General features: G+C 36.1%; 4 protein-coding genes across 5 annotated transcripts; 1 reads left to right on the forward strand and 3 right to left on the reverse strand.

Annotated features, from left to right (window-relative positions):
* The first annotated feature begins 2,873 nt into the window (after window positions 1–2,873).
* LOC21384710 lies at window positions 2,874–4,602 on the forward strand. The gene is made up of 3 exons (XM_010099587.2): window positions 2,874–3,086; window positions 3,187–3,279; window positions 3,372–4,602. The coding sequence occupies exons 1-3, from the start codon at window positions 3,042–3,044 to the stop codon at window positions 4,320–4,322; spliced, it is 1,089 nt and encodes a 362-aa protein (XP_010097889.1). The 5' UTR covers window positions 2,874–3,041; the 3' UTR covers window positions 4,323–4,602.
* A 2,120-nt stretch (window positions 4,603–6,722) lies between these two features.
* LOC21384711 (acetolactate synthase 3, chloroplastic) lies at window positions 6,723–9,152 on the reverse strand. The gene is given in 2 exon segments (XM_010099588.2): window positions 6,723–8,837; window positions 8,839–9,152. Coding segments are annotated over 2 exon segments (2,010 nt in total). The 5' UTR covers window positions 9,058–9,152; the 3' UTR covers window positions 6,723–7,046.
* A 4,491-nt stretch (window positions 9,153–13,643) lies between these two features.
* On the reverse strand, window positions 13,644–15,508 carry LOC21384712 (protein transport protein Sec61 subunit gamma-1). The gene is made up of 3 exons (XM_010099589.2): window positions 15,297–15,508; window positions 15,059–15,174; window positions 13,644–13,857 (listed from the first exon to the last, which is right to left on the reverse strand). The coding sequence occupies exons 1-2, from the start codon at window positions 15,388–15,390 to the stop codon at window positions 15,059–15,061; spliced, it is 210 nt and encodes a 69-aa protein (XP_010097891.1). The 5' UTR covers window positions 15,391–15,508; the 3' UTR covers window positions 13,644–13,857.
* A 1,148-nt stretch (window positions 15,509–16,656) lies between these two features.
* Window positions 16,657–19,702, reverse strand: LOC112091875 (nuclear transcription factor Y subunit C-1-like). Of its 2 annotated transcripts, XM_024166580.1 has the most exons (3): window positions 19,123–19,702; window positions 18,125–18,293; window positions 16,657–17,027 (listed from the first exon to the last, which is right to left on the reverse strand). In XM_024166580.1, the coding sequence occupies exons 1-2, from the start codon at window positions 19,662–19,664 to the stop codon at window positions 18,200–18,202; spliced, it is 636 nt and encodes a 211-aa protein (XP_024022348.1). In that variant the 5' UTR covers window positions 19,665–19,702; the 3' UTR covers window positions 16,657–17,027; window positions 18,125–18,199. The 2 variants fall into 2 exon arrangements, with proteins under 2 accessions (XP_024022348.1, XP_024022349.1); XM_024166581.1 differs by lacking the exon at window positions 18,125–18,293.
* Window positions 19,703–19,708: the final 6 nt, after the last annotated feature.

Here is a 19,708-nt window from a genome sequence, read left to right on the forward strand (position 1 = left end):
ATATATATATATAGTAATAGTCTTGAAACATGGGAGCAAAAGAAATATTATTTGAGAAGGAGAGTTATTTTTTTCGGGAGAGATGAGGAAATAGTAAAAAAAAGGGCTATATGTTTTGAAGGATAAAAAAATGGTATGAGGGAATAAAAGAAAAATGGGTGTTGAAAAAGAAAATAATAAGAATTTTTCTAGAGGAGTTATTCTTGGCTATAAAGAATGAGCTAAAAAAAAAGGTGAGCGGTATGGCAGAAAATAAAAGTTCAGTGTAATGACGATGCAATTACTGGATTGGTTATGGATTCTCTCAAGGATGGCTTGTTTCTACTAACAACTTGATTCTACACCAATACAGACGAAATGGGTTATCAGGCTCAAAGATCGATTACATGGCCTATCTCGCTACACTGCATAGCCCATACAATCAAGGGGGCTAATGTTGATACCCAAAATTTTACAAGGTATCGCCCCGGCCCAGATCTAATAAATACAACTTCAGGTATGGTACGTAGACCCAAGCCACGTTTTAGGGACTTCTATGTGGGCCGTGATTTGGCAGGCCAAGGAATGTGACCGGACCCATTTTATCCGGCCCAATTAGATTCTTAGCCCACTTGGGGTGGTTTTGGGTCTATGAGGGAATTAGGATAACGTGGGTTATGGAGAAAATTAGACAGAGTAAAACAAATTACCTAAGCTTACAGTCATTACCTTTATAGTTCTAAACCTTTTATAAATAGTCTAGAAAAGCCTATTGGTCCATTACCTTACACTAAGAGACAAAATAGCATTTTTCCCCATGACTTTCCTTTTTTTTCGCTCACTTCTCTTGCCTTCCCGGGAATCAAACGCAGTCTCTTTCCCAAAAAACTATAAGAAGACAAAATATACATAAATAAGAGAAGGCAAACCTCTGCCCACTTGGCTGCCAGCCTCTGAGCTCACCCAAATGGCCACAGAACCCCACTGGCTGCCCAATAACCCATTTATTCATCTCTTTAGTAAGCCTTCCTCTGTGATCGACGTAAGCTATCATTAAATCACACTGGAAATGCCTTACCGACGAAGACTTATGGGGGGATTTCAGCCAAAGTTCAAAAGGGATGGAGGGAAAACTTTCCTCCCCTTACCACGTTCCTTGTCTATAAATACTGTTGTCTAAGCCTCTCAAAGGGGAGGACGAAAAAGGAAAAAGGGAGAAAACGTAGGTCAAAAATCCCCTGTTCTGGCTAATTTCCCTGGATTTTGTTTGGTTTCTATCAAAGCAACCGACGAGAAATTCTATTCTCCATAACTTTCATCAGAGTCCCTCTAGAACAAGTTTTTAGGCGTTCTCCCCATTGGAAGCGGTAACAAAAGCTCCCCGAAGCATTGAAATCCCTTAACCATGGCCTAACACCCTCCAAGACTGAGTTTTGATCCCTATATACACTACGTCTGTCGGAGTCATTGTATTCACAAACAGAGAGATTCAACTCCGTTACCCACTTCGGAACCTTCTCCATAAACTGGTCACATTCCTCTCCCACACTATATGATCATTGGAAGATCCCCATCAGAAATTCTTCACTATCTTGGAGCTGAAGCCGCAACGGGTGTCGCCCTCGGATATCGTCATCCTCGGGGTCATCCGGGTTTAGCCTACCTCAGCCGGGGCCAATCTCATCCTCTCAGCCGTTATCGATGCTAGGAAGTGCCCTCAGCAGCTCTTCGACCACGTCAGATCGGCAAGAGCACAATCATAAGGAACTAAAAGGGGCCACGAGTCCTCTACCTTACACGTTGACAAGCCCTCGCCAAAAGGGCCCCAACACCCATTTTTATGTATGCTCCGTCTGTTTTGAGGGTTCTGTCCTGATTTAAGATCATGGTTCTTGGTTCGCTACAGTGTTTTCCTCTCACAAAAAATTTAAATTTCAAAAATCAAAATCATGAACTATAAGTCTGAACCCACAAACCAAACGTCACCATAATTTGAGTACGGAAGCTTGTCTAAATGTGATTAGACAAAAGAAAATTGGAAAATCATAATTACAGAGCTTGTCTCTTGTTAATAGTACAATCTTCCTATGGTTGATCTTAATAGATCCGCCCACAAAATGTCCTCAATAGGTCATTTTTTATTTTGATATTTAATGAGTTAGACATATAAAACAATCTTTACTAGTAATGTTGAAATATAACCCAAACAAAATATTTTACAAATAGTAAAAATCGAAATCATTATAACAATTACTATGTAATTTTGTAACATAAAACGTGAACATATATAATAATCACTACGATATTCTTATTTTTTTTTATTTTTAAAAAGGGTTATATTTCAATTCCACTCCTATAAATTGTCGCACAGTGTTTTTTTTACTCTAATATTTTCAAGCAGTGTGACATTTGATCCATGGTTAAAATTAAATTATATCAAGGGACTTAGAGAAAGATCAATTCTTTACTTTAAGGTTTGGTTTGGTTATAATAAACCTAACCAATTATCAGAGGCCACATAATAATCAAGAAGAACATTATCAAAAATCATGGTTTAAATTTCACCCAAAAAAAAAAGAACAAATAAATAACTATACCCTTTCAATTCTAAGGCGTGTCTAGGCTTAGAAAACATTGCTATTGTCACTTTCAGACACTTTTCTTGGATGTGAGTTCTTTTGATTTTTTTTTTTTTTAATGCCCTCACTTTCAGATCCTTAACTGCAACAACAAAGAGCCTTAGTTGACCCTTGGCTTGGTCCTATTTGTGTAGCTTCCTCTTTCCTTCCTCCCATTTCCTTTGTTTCCTAATCCTTGCCAATTGTTTCTTTTACCAAGTTTAGACTCAAAATACACTCTTTTTCTTTCTCGTCTTTTTTTTCCTTTGCCAAAAAAATTCTTTCATTTCTTCAATCTTCCCCTTTTTTTTTTTTTTGGCTAAGACTTTGTACATACACCACATCTATTTCCTCTCCTAATATTTTTGTCTTCTATTTGTTCGTCACAACATAAAAGCAATTTAATTTCCACACCCGTTTTAGTAGCACAGAGAAATTGATACCATGGGGAGGAACACTGAAGAAGAGAATCCCACACATGAATCCAAGGTAAGTACTAATGATTCCAAATTATGTCCTCTTTTTTTTTTTCTTTGGTCTGAAAAATTCTATGTAAGAATTCTGAGTGTTTGTTTAAAAATCAAATTAGGCCATGACTGAAGGTCAGTGCAAGAAATCACTTTTCGCTTCCATTCACAAACCGGCCGCGGAAGAAAGCAGACCAAGAAGTATGGTTGTTAAGGTAAAACTTGAACACAATTTTAGAGAGGTTTTTTCTTTTCTTATCTTTTATCCCAAAGTTTTTGAGTAATTATCTCTGTGACTCAATAACAGAAAGCGCAAACCGTTATTCCTGCGCACATCATAGCCGAAGCAATATCAACACTGCATGATGATGGCCTTGGCCTAAGATGGTCAGGTCCAATTACACCAACAGAAATGGAATATGTTGAGCAGTATGTCCTGGCAAAGTATCCACAATATGCAGGACTTGTTGAAGGAGAGAAATTCGACCTCTCGAGTATTTGCATCAACGACGAGTCAACTGATCCCGCTCCTGATGACAAGAGGAAATCTCCGAGAGGAGCTTCAAGAGAGCCCTCCACACCCTCCTCCGGAGGTAACCTTCCTGAGCTAGACAGGACACAATTAGAACCGTCTAGGCTGCTTGATATCCTGACGACAAAATCCTCGTTTCCCGGTAGTTTCATCTCGATCCCAGAGATCCAGGCCCGAAACAAGGTCTTAAAGCACTGCTGCTTGCCTGACAACGAATACCTCGTCCTCTTCACTCCGAACTACACTGATTCCATGAAGTTGGTCGGAGAAAGCTATCCGTTTTTTAAGGGAAATACTTACATGACCATAATTGGAGAGGAAGAAGATTGCATAAGGGAATATGCTAGTTTCAAGGAAGCAAGAGTGATTCCGGCACCGGAGACTTGGTTGGACTTGAGGATCAAAGGCTCACAGCTTAGTCAGTATTTCAGGAAGAAAAGCAAGCACAAGCAAAAGGGTTTGTTCTCTTACCCTGCAGTTGTAAATGGGACTCACTATTCACTGCATTGGGTCTCAGAAGCCCACAGGAATTCATGGCATGTTCTTCTCGATGCCACTGAACTTGTTATTGGCAAGGACAACTTGAATCTTGTGCTACATAGGCCCGATTTTGTGTTGTGCAGCCTCGACAATACGCACGCCAATCCCTCGACAATAACTTGCCTCTTGGTGAGGAAGAAGTCCTTTGAAACTACTACAATGGCTTCTTCTCAGGTCAATGAATGAGTGGTGTTTTGAAATTTCATTGTAGAATATGTTTTTTAACTGGCATGAAGCAACACTTATTTCATCCGTTACTTGCGGAGTAAAATGCTATTGTTTTTCATCACTAATGCCTGATAGCGTGCCTTTAGTCCAATCACACACAGATCATGGTAAGTTGGTGTGAAATTGGGCTAAAGACATGCAACGGTTGATTCTATTACTGGTGCGTAGCATTTTTATTTTCGCTATCAATTCTAGGTTGTGATCAAACGGGCAATAAGAGATTTCAAGTTTTTACTAACTTTAGAGTCTTCCGTTTCGCTAGCGACAAGTTCTCATTTTTACTGGAAATACAAGAACCCGAGCTCCAAAATTCGCAAGCATTTTCATTTTGGATTAGCTCTCATTCTTTCTTAGGCAACAAAGATAATTGTGTAACATTTCTTGGGCTTATGAACAAAATATCAATTCCAGAAATTAGTGCCAAACCAAAAGGTGAATTATATATGTGCATTGATATGTTTTAAGACTCTTTCAAGTTTCAACTATTCAATTCATAATTAGCTGAGGAAACCAAAAAAGGTTCTTGACTGCTATTCTACAGCATTCAAATCTTGAGCTCTCTGCACTCGTTTGGGCATCAAGTGTTATGGGCACTTTGTAGAAAGTAAAACGATTTCTTGTTGGCCCTTATTAGGAGAATTGGGCTACAAAGAGACCAATTCTATGTCAAGTCTTTAACACAATTTTTTCAGGTGTTGCTAATCCATTTGTATAAGTCATCAACTCTAATTTCCAACTTAATTCCAAACAGGAATTGGATAAATCTAAAATTGTATTTCTGCAAAGCAATCCTTTTTTTTTTTTTTTTTTTTTTTTTTAAGGACGCACCAAATCTTTCCGTAAAACATGCCCACGAACGAAAGCAATTCAGATCGTTCACTTTCATCTAACGAGCTTTTTTTTTTTTTTAATACAATATGGGATTGATGTCATTGCCCAACAAGTAACAACCAATTCTATCCACACAAAAAAAAGGAAAAAAAAATGTAACAACCACCTTTTGGGATGTAACAAAACTTTCCCAAAACAAAAAAACAAAAAATAGATGTCAAAATTATGTTTTGGGTAGGACTGTACAAAAAAATCGTAAAATCGAAACCGACCGTCACTGACCGAAAAACCGACCACTCAAAAATCAAAAATACGGCGCCACGTGGAACCGAATATAGTCGGTTCGGTTAACCGACCGAACTGCTTCCTAAGCGGTTCGATTTCAGTTTTGAGTTGAGAGGTTCGGTTAAAAACCAAACCGACCGAGTCTTTTTTTTTTTAATGTTGTTTTTTTTTTACTTTCATTCTTCATTTGCTATCGTTTTTTACTCCCTGCTGCTAATCTACTCATAATGAATGGTTGCATTTACACACCTTGATTGGGACATAGCATATGTATGGAGTCTGCTCTTTTGGGGGATTTTCCGTTGTAAATGCCAAGTAGGTTCTGTGTGTTGTAAATCCACAGTTACCCATTGAGTATCTTCACCCTGTAGCATATGAATCAAATCATCCATCACCAAAAACCCCACAAAATAAAAATCATAATAACATAACAACCCGTAATTATGACTTTCTAGTTTGTCTTTGGATTTTAGACATTAGATTTGGATATTTGTGTTTGTGGCATTATTAATTTGGATGTTGTGCTTTATATTCATTTGTTGTGATTACAGGTTTGCATAGAAAGAAAGTTTTACATTTTTCCGCATTTTCTGGTCAAAAAATACAACGAAAGATGTTGGTTACATGATGGTTAACTGATGGCTACTTTCCTGATTACCAAAACCGAAAACCGAAGTTCGGTTAACCGAACCGACCAGTCCTTTGTGAGGTTTCGGTGCACGGTTTTAGAAAACCGATGAAAATCGATGGTTAAAAACCGCCAAACACCCCTAGTTTTGGGATCCCTATTTAGGCTTCAAAAACACGCCTTGTTTCATCCGGCCATTAATTTTTGGGATGCACCAAAACTTTCCCAAAAAAAGAAAAGGGGATGTCAAAGTTAATGTCGTGGGTTATGGGGACTGGGGATGCCCAATTTATGCTTTAACAATACACGCTTCCAGCCAAAGAACAAAAGATGGCAAGTGTGACACGGAAAAGTGAAATGTAGAATGCTCTAGTCATATGTAGGTTTGGCTATTAAAAAAAAGTGCTTGTCTTGCTTTGTCAAAATCCACTACACTAAAAGATACTGATGTTTCTCTTAACATTGTATTATGAGCAAAACTCCTCTAGACAACAGAATATACATTATATGCCCAAAGCATATCTAATCATTACTGGAATCAGCATGATTTTTGCATGTTTTACGTAGTCAAAATCATAAAAGAATTTCACTTTGTAAAAAGGAGAATTCTGTGATAGGGCACGACAAAAATACGTAAGACACTGCTTTTAACAAAGGTAAAGGCAACTTAACTTGCTGGTAAAATATTCTTAAACTTGCCACACCTAGTTAATATTTAGAAAATACAACATCCTCTCGCAACAAAAGAAAAACAACTAGTACTAATTACTAGACAGTACAACATGCTCTCCCAACAAAAGAAAAACAACTAGTACTAATTACTAGACGCTAAACAGTAATCCCATAAAATTAAAAAGCCTTAGTTCAAGCAAAACTTTTGAGTTGTGCCTAACAAAACTAGAAAATAAAATTTTTACATAGAAAAGCAACATAGAAATCTAGTACTTAGTTCTCCCATCTCCATCAGTGATCACATCCTTGAAAGCACCACCACTTGGGATCATAGGCAAGACATGTTCTTGATGAGGAACAATCACATCCAACAAGTAGGGCCCTGGAGTGTCCAACATCTTCTGAATTGCTCCTCTGAGCTCGTCCTTCCTCGTCACCCTCGCGGCTGGTATGTCACAAGCATCTGCAAACTTCAACATGTTTGGGAATATGTTGGATTCTCTCGAAGGGTCTCCGAGGTAAGTGTGAGCTCTGTTGGCCTTGTAGAACCGGTCCTCCCATTGAACAACCATGCCCAAGTGCTGGTTATTCAAGACCATTATCTTCACGGGTAGATTCTCCACTCGGATTGTCGCCAGCTCCTGAACATTCATGATGAAACTCCCATCACCATCGATGTCTACAACGACCGCTCCAGGGTTTGCGACGGCTGCTCCAATCGCTGCAGGCAATCCGAATCCCATAGCCCCTAAACCGCCCGACGTCAACCACTGACGGGGTCTTTTGTACTTGTAAAACTGAGCGGCCCACATTTGGTGTTGCCCAACACCAGTACTTATGATTGCATTCCCATCGGTGAGCTCATCAAGAACCTGAATAGCATACTGAGGAGGAATAGCATCTCCAAAAGTCTTGAAACTCAATGGATGCTTCTCTTTCTGCTCATCCAGCTCCTCTCTCCAAACCGAAAAATCGAGCTTCACGCCCTTCCCAACATTCCCTTCCAAAATCCTATTCATCCCCTGCAAAGCAGGCTTCACATCACCACAAACAGACACATGGGGCTGCTTGTTCTTCCCAATCTCGGCGGGATCAATATCAATGTGAACAATCTTTGACCGGCTAGCGAAAGTCTCGAGCTTTCCGGTCACACGGTCATCAAACCTCACTCCAAAAGCAAGCAACAAATCACACTTATCGACAGCATAATTGGCATAAACAGTGCCGTGCATTCCAAGCATCTGAAGTGACAACTCACTAGACAAAGGATAAGACCCAAGACCCATCAAAGTACTAGCAACAGGTATTCCTGTTATCTCCACAAACCTCCTCAGCTCCTCACTGGAATCCAAACACCCACCACCAACATACAAAACCGGCCTTTTCGACTCCGAAATCAGCCTCACAATCTGCTCTAGATGAGCCTCACTAGGGGTTTTCGGCAACCTAGATAAGTAGCCGGGCAGCTTAAGGGGTTGATCCCAATTGGGAACAACAAGCTGTTGTTGTATATCTTTCGGAATATCAATCAAAACTGGACCGGGTCTTCCAGAAGTCGCTAAGTAAAATGCCTCGCTAACAATCCTAGGAATGTCTTCAACATCAAGAACAAGGTAATTGTGTTTGGTTATAGATCTGGTTACCTCAACAATTGGCGTCTCCTGGAAGGCGTCTGTGCCGATCATGCGGCGGGGGACCTGGCCGGTGATGGCGACGAGGGGGACGCTGTCGAGGAGCGCATCGGCGAGGCCGCTGACGAGGTTGGTGGCGCCGGGGCCGGAGGTGGCGATGCAGACGCCGGGGAGGCCGGAGGAGCGCGCGTAGCCCTCGGCGGCGAAGATGCCGCCCTGCTCGTGGCGGGGGAGGACGTTGCGGATAATGCCGGAGCGCGTGAGCGCCTGGTGGATCTCCATCGACGCGCCGCCGGGGTAGGCGAAGACGTCCCTCACTCCCTGGCGCTCCAGGGCCTCGACGAGGACGTCGGCGCCCTTGCGGGGCTCGTCGGGGCGGAAGCGGGAGACGAATGTCTCCGGCTCCAACACAACGGCGGGGGCGGGGGGGGGGGGGGGCCGGCGGGGGGCGGCGCGAGGGGGGCTGCGGGGCCGGGTTGTTGGAGAGAGAGTTGGTGATAACGTGGGGGGCGTGGAGGTGGCGGCGGCGGAGGGGAGTGATGGGGTTTTGGAGGATGGGGATTTGGAAGATTGGTTTTGGGGAAGAACAAGGGAAATGAGAGGGTTTGGTGAGGAAAGAGGAGGAGGGAGAAGCATTAGCCGCCATGGCTGGGTTAGAGAGAGAAAGAGATGTGTGGTGAGTGGAGGAGGAGAGATAAACACTGACCAGGTATATACACCCACAAACACTAGTTGCAAAGTTTCTGCTTGGAATCACACTATGGATTTGCTTCTATTTTGTTGGACCAAAAATGCCCTTACATTATTTGTTTGATTCGAGGGTAAATTTGGAATTTGGAGGTACACTTGGATCTTCTTTGCTTTTGTTTTTGGGGTTTCTCTTGTAGGAGTAGAAAAAAAATAAACCTGTAATTTTTTTATTTTTAGTTGTTAAATTTATATTATAAATTATTTATTTTATATATTTTTTTAATTTAACGTTATTTTAATCAGATTGAATAGTTAAAAATCAACCCTCACAGTAGGAATTGAGAAGATCCTATTAGAGAAAGTCCTCCCCTTTTTTTTTACATCCATATATTAATCGGAATTTTTTTAGTGCAGCTTTAAAAAATGAATTACTGGTAAGTTTTAGTTTTCAATAGTTGAATTTAGACTAAAAATTGTCTATTAAAATTTTTTTAATTTAATATGATTTTGATTAAATTTAAGTATTAGAAATATACTCATAAGGTCATATTAGAAAAACCCTTTATTTACTATAGGATTTTTTCGGTTTGCTTTAACTAAAAATTTAAAGTTTATATATATTAAAGAATATTTGTCTCTTTTTCACATTTAGAATTCGGGTGCGTGACACTTTGTGAACTCCTCCTAACTTTTTTTTTCTTTCTTGTCCGTATCTTTTTTTTTTTTTAATTGTAAAGGTCAGTCTGTGACCATCCATACTCCGTATATATCTCTTTAGTTTCGCTTTTATTTTTTATTTTTGTATTTTGGTCACTTAAGATACACACATTATATCACATGCACTTAAATATAAAAAACTATCTCGCACCAACAAATACCATGTTAACGGTCAAGCACTCGCTTACCTTGTGCCAACTTTTTTTGAGTAGTGGTGATGTGCTAACTTTATTGTGATACAAACAAAGAAATGGCTCACTAGGGAAAAAACTATAGTTTTTGGCTTGTTTGTATTAGTTTATGGCTAGCTAGTAGTAATCTTAGTAGTCTTAAGCAAGTTAGACAAACTAATTATTTTCATAAGGTGGTCAAACATACCTAATTTTGCTCTTCATTCAAATCCCCCAATTATCGCCAAAGTGTTAAGGATATTATATTTACACTAAGTGTCTATTTGGTTGATATATTTAAAACCATATTTTTAATTCTGTTACAGTATTTTTTTCTCATAAAAAATCTAAATAAAAAAATTTTACTAATCACTGACTTAAACACATGCCCTTATTCTCGAATGATTTTAGTAAATGTGAGAATTTTTAAGTTTATGAGAAGCACTAAAATTAATATTTAAAGTATAATTGCACCTTATAATTTTTAGGATAATTTTCATATTTGCCCCCTAAACTATATCACTTATGTCACTTTGTCCTTTGACTTTTGAAATGTACTAACTCATCCCCTCAAACTTTGCTATGTGAGCAAAAAACCTTCTTCCATCCAACTTTCATTAGTTTTAACCATTTTTTGTTGACTTGGCCATCTAATTTAAAGTTGGTTAAAAAAAATAAATTAGTAATGAATACCCTTGCCTCCAAAACTCATTTTACCTAAAAAATCTATCATTCTCTTGACTAGTTCTTGAGAGAGATTATTGTTTGATTGATCTTTAATTTTTAGCGAATAATATCTAGGGTTTTTTCATTTCCCGCTATAATTAATAACCAACTAATGTAAAGTGACTCTTTTACCCTCCTTTAGCTGATTATATTACGGTCAAGTCACAAAAGTTGGAATTGGATGGAATGAGGTTTTTTGCTAACATAACAAAATTTAAGGGGATAGATTGATGCATTTTAAAAGTTAGGGGGCAAAATGACATAAATAACATAATTCAGAGGGTAAACATGAAAATTATCCTAATTTCTACAAGGGAGATGGAGTTCATAAATATATCCTCTTCTACCAACTCTTTAATTTTGTCTCATTCTCTTATAATTTTGTTTTGCAACACATGCACTTTGATGGTTTTGTTTTTGGGAAATTCTCGGTTAACTGGATTTGAGTGCTGAGAAAAAAGTTTATTTATTTTTATTTTATTTTTATTTTTTCAATCGTTTGTTTGATGAAATTCTGCAAAACGAAAGAGCAAAATTTGAGTCGTGTAAATATATACGAGTTATTTCTATTCCCCAATCCCAAACAAATCTAACTTTAATAATTTCTTCAGTTTGTTCTTTCTTAAGTTGAAAACTTCTTTTAATTTGTTGCGAGACTGAATTTTTTTCATTTAATTTCCTTCTGGGTTTTCGTGGGAAATGCATATATAAACAAGGGAAAAATAAAAAAAAAATAAAAAAAAAGTGAAGAACACTTGTTAAAAGGTACGACAAAGAGCTCTACTTGAGATTAAGGGCATTTCCTTCAATTTTATGCCGGGGTTGACCAGCTTGCATCCTTTTATATGAACGACTCCTTTCATCGGTTGTAGTGAAGTTTTGGTTTCGTGTTTTATTTTTTTTGTCGTTTTGTTTTTAGTTTGTCCTGATCCTTTCAATTTATCAGCATGACTATATATTTGTTTTTTTTGTTACACGTGTTGCCTTTTCTTTTTCTTTTTTTTTTCTTTCTCGCCTGCTTCTTTTGTTTACCTTCCATTTTATGTTTTTCTGTGGTGTTTGAAATTGATTTTATTTTTATTTTTTACATTTTTTAATAAAAAATAGAAATAAAAATAATTTTTTAATTTAATATAAAATGAGAAAAAAATAAAAAATAATTTTTACTTATTTTTTATTTTTTATTTTTATTTTTTTCTCTTTCGAGCAGAGAGAGAAAAAAAGACATTAATGAGTTTTTATACTGAAAATAATCTCTTGATAAAACTATTAAACATATTTTTAAAAATGATTTCTGTCTGAGATTGAAAAAGTTTTCATTTTCATTTTTATACAAAAAAATAAAATTATTTTAAAATGAGTTCCAAGCGCACCCGTTGTTTCTTCATTTTTATTTTTATATAAAAAAATAAAATCATTTTAGAACGAGTTCCAAACGCCCTGTTATTTCTTCATTTTCGTTTATCTAAATTCTAAACCTTATTTGTTTGTCGTTTGTCGTTTTGGTCTCCGGTTTTTTCCTTTGTATTTGTCGTTTTGTTCTTCCTTTGTCCATCTTGTTTTATTTATAAACATAATTTCATTTCTCTTTTGCTTTTTTTTTTTCAAACGTTTGCCTTTTATGTTTTCTAACATTTTTTTACTTTGCCTGGTGCATTTACCTTCCATTTTGTGCTTCTTTTATTTTGAAATCAAATGTTTAAGAAAATATACTTCAAAAAATACATTTTTTTAATATAAGGGGATGGTGGCTTAAGTGGGGCTCAAAAAAAAAAAAGCTTCAAAATATCAAAATGGCATTTTTAAAAATGTCACTCCACCTTTTTATATATAGAGATATTATGAAAAACATAGGACCGAATAATACAAGATATCAAAGTGAGTTTTCTCTTTTGTTTTCTTTTTCCTGTTTTCTTTTATGTCAATTTTTTTTAATGCCATTAATTTATTTGAGTAAATTGTCCTGTTTACATCTCAAGTTATTTATTTATATTTTGCATAATGGATGGTGAATCTTTAGTTTTGGCAAAATGCATTTTGTACATGAAAGACAAAAATTATCAATTTTCAAATCATATTATATACAAATTTTGTATTCGAACTGTCAGTTTAATAATGTTTATTAACTATTAGACCTTAAATGCAATGGTATATTAATTTGTTAGTATACTAATGCTAAAAAGAGAAATGTTTAAACAAATTATTATTTTTTTTAACATATCTATAGATTAGTATGAGTTAAGAATATCTCACATGCGATGCTAAATAAGTATGCTAATGCTAAGTTTTAGTTTTTTATTACTATCAGTCAGTATGTTTATTTGTTTATTATCATTACAATATTTATATACTTTAATGAATTAATTTTTCTTATACACGTTAGAATTCATCCTTATTTCTTTTTAAAAAGCACGGAATAATAATACTTATAAGGGAAATTTTTTTTTAAAGGGGTGCGTGCGTTAGGAGTATTTTTTAAAAAATATATATTTTCGTCCTAAAAATAATTTTATTAATAGGTAATTTAGTAAAAAAAATTATATTGAAAAAAAGTGTTAAAAAATAATGGGTTATCAATAGTTGCACTAAAAAAAAGTCCACTGTTATTTCCCGTGAGAGTTATAATTTCAAAATATTGTACTCCCTATATACTTCTAACTCAAAATTTGTTAGTATCAATAATACTTAAAATGTAAAAAAAAAAAAAAAAAAAAAAAAAAAAAAAAAAAAAAATAAAAAAAAAAAAAAAAAAAAAAAAAAAAAAAAAAAAAAAAACTTATTTATTGAATTTTGACGTTTTATTTTTTTTCCTCAAAATTGTAATAAAATCATTTGTAAGAAGTTGCATCTAACACACATAGTATTCAACTTTTTTTTTCCTAGCATTTTTTAAAGCCTGATATGTGCCTCATTGATCTTAGAATATTAGTTACGAAAATTACTAGTCTTGTAAAAAGACAGGAATTAAATTGTATAAATGGAGAGACAAAAGTTTGAATTATATGTTCTCCTCCATGTCAGTTCAACAATGTTCAAAACGAAATAAAGAAATATAACAGAAAAATAAAAGCTAAGCTCTCCTCTGTGAATACAAGTTGCATCAATGCGACCTCATATTCTAGCAACTTATCCTTAAAGAAGACCTGAAATTGAAAAAAGGAAAGAAGTCAATGACTGCAGAGCGATACTCTGAATTTGCAAAATTGGTAGCAAAATTAAACCCTTGGTGAATGACAATAGAACAAATTTACCATGTTGGTATAACATAAAACTAAAAAAAAAAAAAAGAGTTTCTCTAATAAGATTGAACAAAATAAACTATCGGTAATTCTATACTTTTCAGCCATCTGATATGTATTAAAAAATATGTTTTACATACTTTTTCAATCTAATGCGATTTTGACTAGCCCCACTGGTAAGATGGCCTACTATAGAAGGTCCCCTAAAAAAATACAAATAATCCCCGCCAAAATTGACATGCCAAAAAAAAAAAAGAAAGAAAAGAGAACTGACTACTTTTTGAATAATCACACATGAAAGCAGAGAGCAGAGACAAAGAAAGACTATCAATTACCATATAGACCACTAAATATTTGATAAACCACGAGCTTAAATCAACGCATCAAACAAACTTCTCAATGCTGCAGCATCACAGTTTAGCAATCCAATACATCTCTTATCTAATACATCGTACTACTTCTAAGACTACTAATGTTTCATATGATGTCGAAGCAGTAATCATTGGAGATCACTCTTCCCAAAACAAGCAATACTCAAAAGTCTCAAATTGAAATCAACAATTGAATAATGAACAAAGAAAGTGCATAAAAGAGATCATAGAAAAGTATTATATATTAGTCGTTTCCAAATTATTGTTAAAAGAAAGCAAAACCAATTTACCAAACCAGTTAAATTCTCATAATCTCTCGACATGCAACTTGTCTTCTTCCCACGTTTATGAAGAAATCACCAGGACCCTTTAAATCTGAGTTACCTAACATAACAATGAGCTAACAACTCCCCAAACATAAGAAAAAGGAAAAGAAAAAAAAAGGACATAATTGCGAATGTGATTTTGAACATAAATCTGAATTGGTGGGTTCCCACATTAACATAAAAATAAAAAAGTAAAATCAATCACTTTGATAGTCATATGCATAGAACACCGCACGAATTTCAATCCCTAATGCAATTTGACAGATACACCCAAAAATAGAATAGCTGAATCTAGGGCATGCAATTTAAACAAACAATCACCGCGCAAAAAAAAAAAACCTATATTCCTAGAAAATACAATTCATTCAATTAATTAAACAGGACAAAGATCGATCTGAAATCCCATACCTAACTAGAGCCGACAATGATGTTGTTGATCGGGATGAATATCAGCTTCACGAAAAACCCGACGAATCCCATCACGACGAACCCGATCGCCGTACGGAGAGCGACCTTGGTGAATTCTGAGCCCACAAATCAACCATGAAAACCGAACGATAACACGATAAATCAAAGGGAAAATCATAAATCTAATCGAAACAAAAAACAGACAGATCCAAACAAAGATGAACATAGAAATTGTTACCTTTGCGATCAGGCTTGTGGCACTTCTTGACTAGGCGAACGCTGTCCTTGGCGAAGTCTCTGAGGGGATCGATGACTGAATCAATGGCTTCCATGTTTTCTTAGAAATGTGGAAATTTTTTTAGAGAGAGAAAGTGGGGGAGAGAGAGAGAGAGAGAGAGATGCTCTGTATCAACAGGAAAGAAGAGGAGCGCTTTGATTTGGAGACGCGTTGTAACGCTGGTTAAATACGCTGGGTCTCCCACTTCTAATATGATTCGACGCTAATACCCTTGACATTATTATTATCTTTGGAAAATTCAAATTGGGTCCTGAACTTTTTAATTTGTGCAGATTACTCTCTAAATTTTGTTTTTTTTAAAAAAATTAAAGAACTTGAGTTTAAATTTTTATTTTTTACTGTTAATTAATATTCTTTTAAATAATAAAATTATTATTTAAAAAGATATTAATTAAGAGTAAGAGTCGAAAGCCATGCACACTAAGAAATATTTTTCTTTTTTTCCCGAACGCAAATAGTAAAATAAATAACAAATTTTAAAATTATTTAAAGTAATTTGTAATAAATTAAAAAATACGTAGTAAAATTTTTTTTATGAGTCATAAATAAAAATTGACATTGTTAAAAATCTTTTTACTGTTATTTTCTTTAATATTTTAAAATATACTATTTACTCAATTTAATTTCATAAAAAATACTATTCACTATAATTTTTGTATTTTTTTTTTTTACTAGGTGTGTGATGGGTCTTTTAGTATATGCTTGGAGGCAAGAACCCTAAAGTTCCAAATTACTGATTTAATAAGAAGTTGGAGAAAGAACCCAAACGATCACATCCATCTTTTTTACGAATGTCGCCCAATGATTCAAATCCATGTCACTAATTTGTTTGGGTTAATATAAATTGTGTCCTCAACTTATGAGTGAATCTCATTTTGATATATGATATTTAAGACTTCCTTCACTTTGTGAATTTGAATTTTTAATTTGAGTTGAGATATGATATTTTTAAGAATTTTTAACTGTAATAGAAAAAATTAGATGTAATATTTTATAAAAAATTTTAACCTTAAAAATTTAGAATTAAAAATTCAAATCGATAAAATAAACAAAACTTAAAACATCCCACAACTATTACTCGATTCACAAAACTGTCCCATTAAAGCCCTACTGTTAATTTTAACGGATGAAAAATTACATGTTAATAGTTACGTGACATTACTTTAAATGCAACATTGGAGTCCCGAATATGTGTCACGTGCCTTTTTTTCTATCCACTTATTAATAGGTTCTTGATGGAAAGACTAAAGGAATATTTTTATAGATTGTTGACTGGTCGTAAAATATTTTAAATGCCAGGGATCAAAATGAAATTTATTGAAGTTGTACGAACTTGTTAACGAAGCGGAATCTGGTCCACGAAAAAATAAAATAAAACAAAATAAATAACAACTCGTACTAAAATGTACCAGTTCAATTAATAACACAAGGGATTGTGAAATCACCAGAATCGTCTCAATTAGCAACGTTATGGCCCTAAATCTTAAAGACTGCACATTAGACAATAAACAAAGCAGTAAGTTTTATGTTGCCCAATTTTTTTTAAAAATAATAATAATAATAACAATAATAGGCAATTACAATTAAAAGGAATAAAAATTCCAAGAACCATCTGCATAGCCGGATGTATTTCTCCAAACCACACAACACATCTGCAAATTAGTTGCTCAGCTGCAAAGAACAATTTGAAACATTAGTCAGTATTCTTCTGCGAACAAAAGTATTCTTTGTGCAAAACAAAAGGCTCACAAAGTGGGTTCGGAAGATTTCTGGGTAAATTGAAAAAAAAAAAATATATATATATATATATATATATTCTTGTGCGAACAGAAACACTACAAAGATGTGGAAACTTGTGTTTCTTCAGCTTGGCATCAATCAGATAAGTTTGCAAGCATCAAGTGGCCACGTCTCGACACCAAAAACAACTTTGTTTTGAGTGAAGAATAGAACTTGGAGAAGAAAAAAGTGCAGATCGAATATTGTAATTCATCTGGCGAGCTTCTCAAATCTAACTGTCATCTTCTGCAGTGTGCAAAAAATTTCTACAACCAATAAAATAATCGACTACGAGGATGCACTTATGGCATGTTTATTTCTCGTAAATGGGAATGGGAAGGGGAATATCAATCCTAAGTTAAGTTAGCTTATTATACATTTCAATTAGAACGAACTATGATATGCACAAGGACAATTTAGTACTTAAGCTATTAGGATTAACACTAGAAAGGCATTGGAAACATTCCAATTCCGCTCCCTACTAAGTAAAAAAACCCTGAAGAGAGAATTAAATGATCCTTATTTTAGTTTTTGTTTCCTTTCCAAAAATCCTTTCCCCTTACACCCCATTACAATTCAGTAAACACACCTTAAACAGAACTACGTCTGCAAATAAATTATATTTTTTGAACAAGGATTTAATCAACAATAGCCCTATTTAGTTTGACACGCTAATAGCGTCCGAAAGAGAAATCCAAAATTGTGTGCTTAGCTGAACAAACTAGCTACATAACTGGCTCACTGCTAATAAAAATGAGCAGAGACATATTTAAATAAGAACCACAACAAGAAATCAAAATGCAGCATAGATTTACCACAAGTAGTTGAATCTAATCTGATGCCTAGTAGCCTATAAATCTGTTTACATAATTCCCCAACTTTAACAACAACAATCAAAATGATTCTATTATGCTAGCTCAGCATAAAGGAGATTTTGTAATCCACTATATGATACCAATGAGACCCAGTATGCTAGAAATAAGCCTTACAGTAATAACATCTTAGAGCATTCTGATTAACATCTCGCAGCTCATAGCATCACCAACGTAGGCACCATTTACGACCTAACTCACAAGCTCCATTTGCATATCCAATCTTAACTTAAGATACGATGACCGAAATCTATGATTTTCCGACCCCTCCACCCGGACCCAAGATCTGCCACAAGAATCCACACAGACATAGTTGATGCAATTTGTGATCAGGTGATCATGTACTTTGTACTTAAGTGATGACAACAATATGTGGTTTAGGCTTTAGATAGCCTGCTTGTTGCGCTAAATCAAATTACACAACTATACTGGATTGGACCAAATAAGTAATACAACAACTGAATTCATCTCAGCTTGAAAAATCACCCTGAACTACTATTCATTGCGGGGTCGCTCCAAATCGCTTACATTCAACATAAATTTCAGTAAACAGACCCATCATTGATAGACTTCTCTAAACGACTAAACCCCCAAAACACCAAACATAACTCTGCCTTTCATATTATGTTGCAAAAGAAAAGAAAGAAGAAAAATTCTAAGGAGACAGCAAGAGAAACATGGCATTCACACGCAAGAGAAACATGGCATTCACACATTTTATTCTACACACACACACATATATGTGTGTGCGCGCGCGCGTGTGTTAAGAATAAAGGCAAAACAGAAAGGAAGAGAAAGAACAATAAAAAGCTTATAAAGTTTGTGTCTTTGAAGCAAAATTCAGCAAATTTCATCACAAAGTTGCCACATTGTTAGTTACAGAGCTCAATATACAATGTCTTGAAAAAAAAAAAAAAAAAAAAAAGAGAGACGATGCTTAATGGCAATCCGATGTGAAAAAACATACACAGAGATTAAGAAAATCCCAATTGGAAAAAAAAAAAAAAAGAAAAGAAAGCCTATCTCCAGTTTCATCACTGAAAATAACTACATTGCCAATAAATAAATTAGTAAACAAATAACATCGAGAAAAACACTTAACCAAATCCACATACCTCTGTCCATCGAGGTTCCCTTGGCCGCCGCTGCCGTACGATCCGTCGTCCGCCGCCGTCTGCCAGACGGACTGCCACGCCTGCGACGGCGGCTGAACGTACACCCCCGTGGGGTCCACCGCCGGCCGTCCGATCATCATCCCGGCGGGGGCCCCGGCCGGCTGCCCGATCGGAGGGTAGTAATAGGGGACGCCGCTGGCGGTGGCCCCCACCATCCCGCCGAGAGCGGCCTCGTCCTTGATCTCGTCCCTGGGGACGATGTCGACGAGGAAATCGAAGATGTCCGTTCTGGTGATGGCGGCGGCGATGTCGTTCTTCTGGAGAGTGCGGCGCTTGTTCTCCTCGGCGTGGAGCCAGGAGCGGATGGTGAGCTCGAGGATGAAGAGCTCGCAGGCCTTGGCGAAGAGGATGGGGGCCTCGGCGGAGATCATGCGGACGTCCTCGTCGGCTTTCATGATCTTCTTGATGCGGGCGAGGGGGAGCTGGTGGTTCTTGAAGTCGTTCACCTGCTCGATCTCGTGCCGCTGGTACGACCAGAACATCTGCAGCTGCTGCTGCTGCTGCTGGGGCAGGGGGGGGAACGGCG

This window comes from Morus notabilis, unplaced genomic scaffold (genome assembly GCF_000414095.1).
Source record: "Morus notabilis unplaced genomic scaffold, ASM41409v2 Scaffold7060, whole genome shotgun sequence".
Classification (NCBI taxonomy): Eukaryota; Viridiplantae; Streptophyta; class Magnoliopsida; order Rosales; family Moraceae; genus Morus; species Morus notabilis.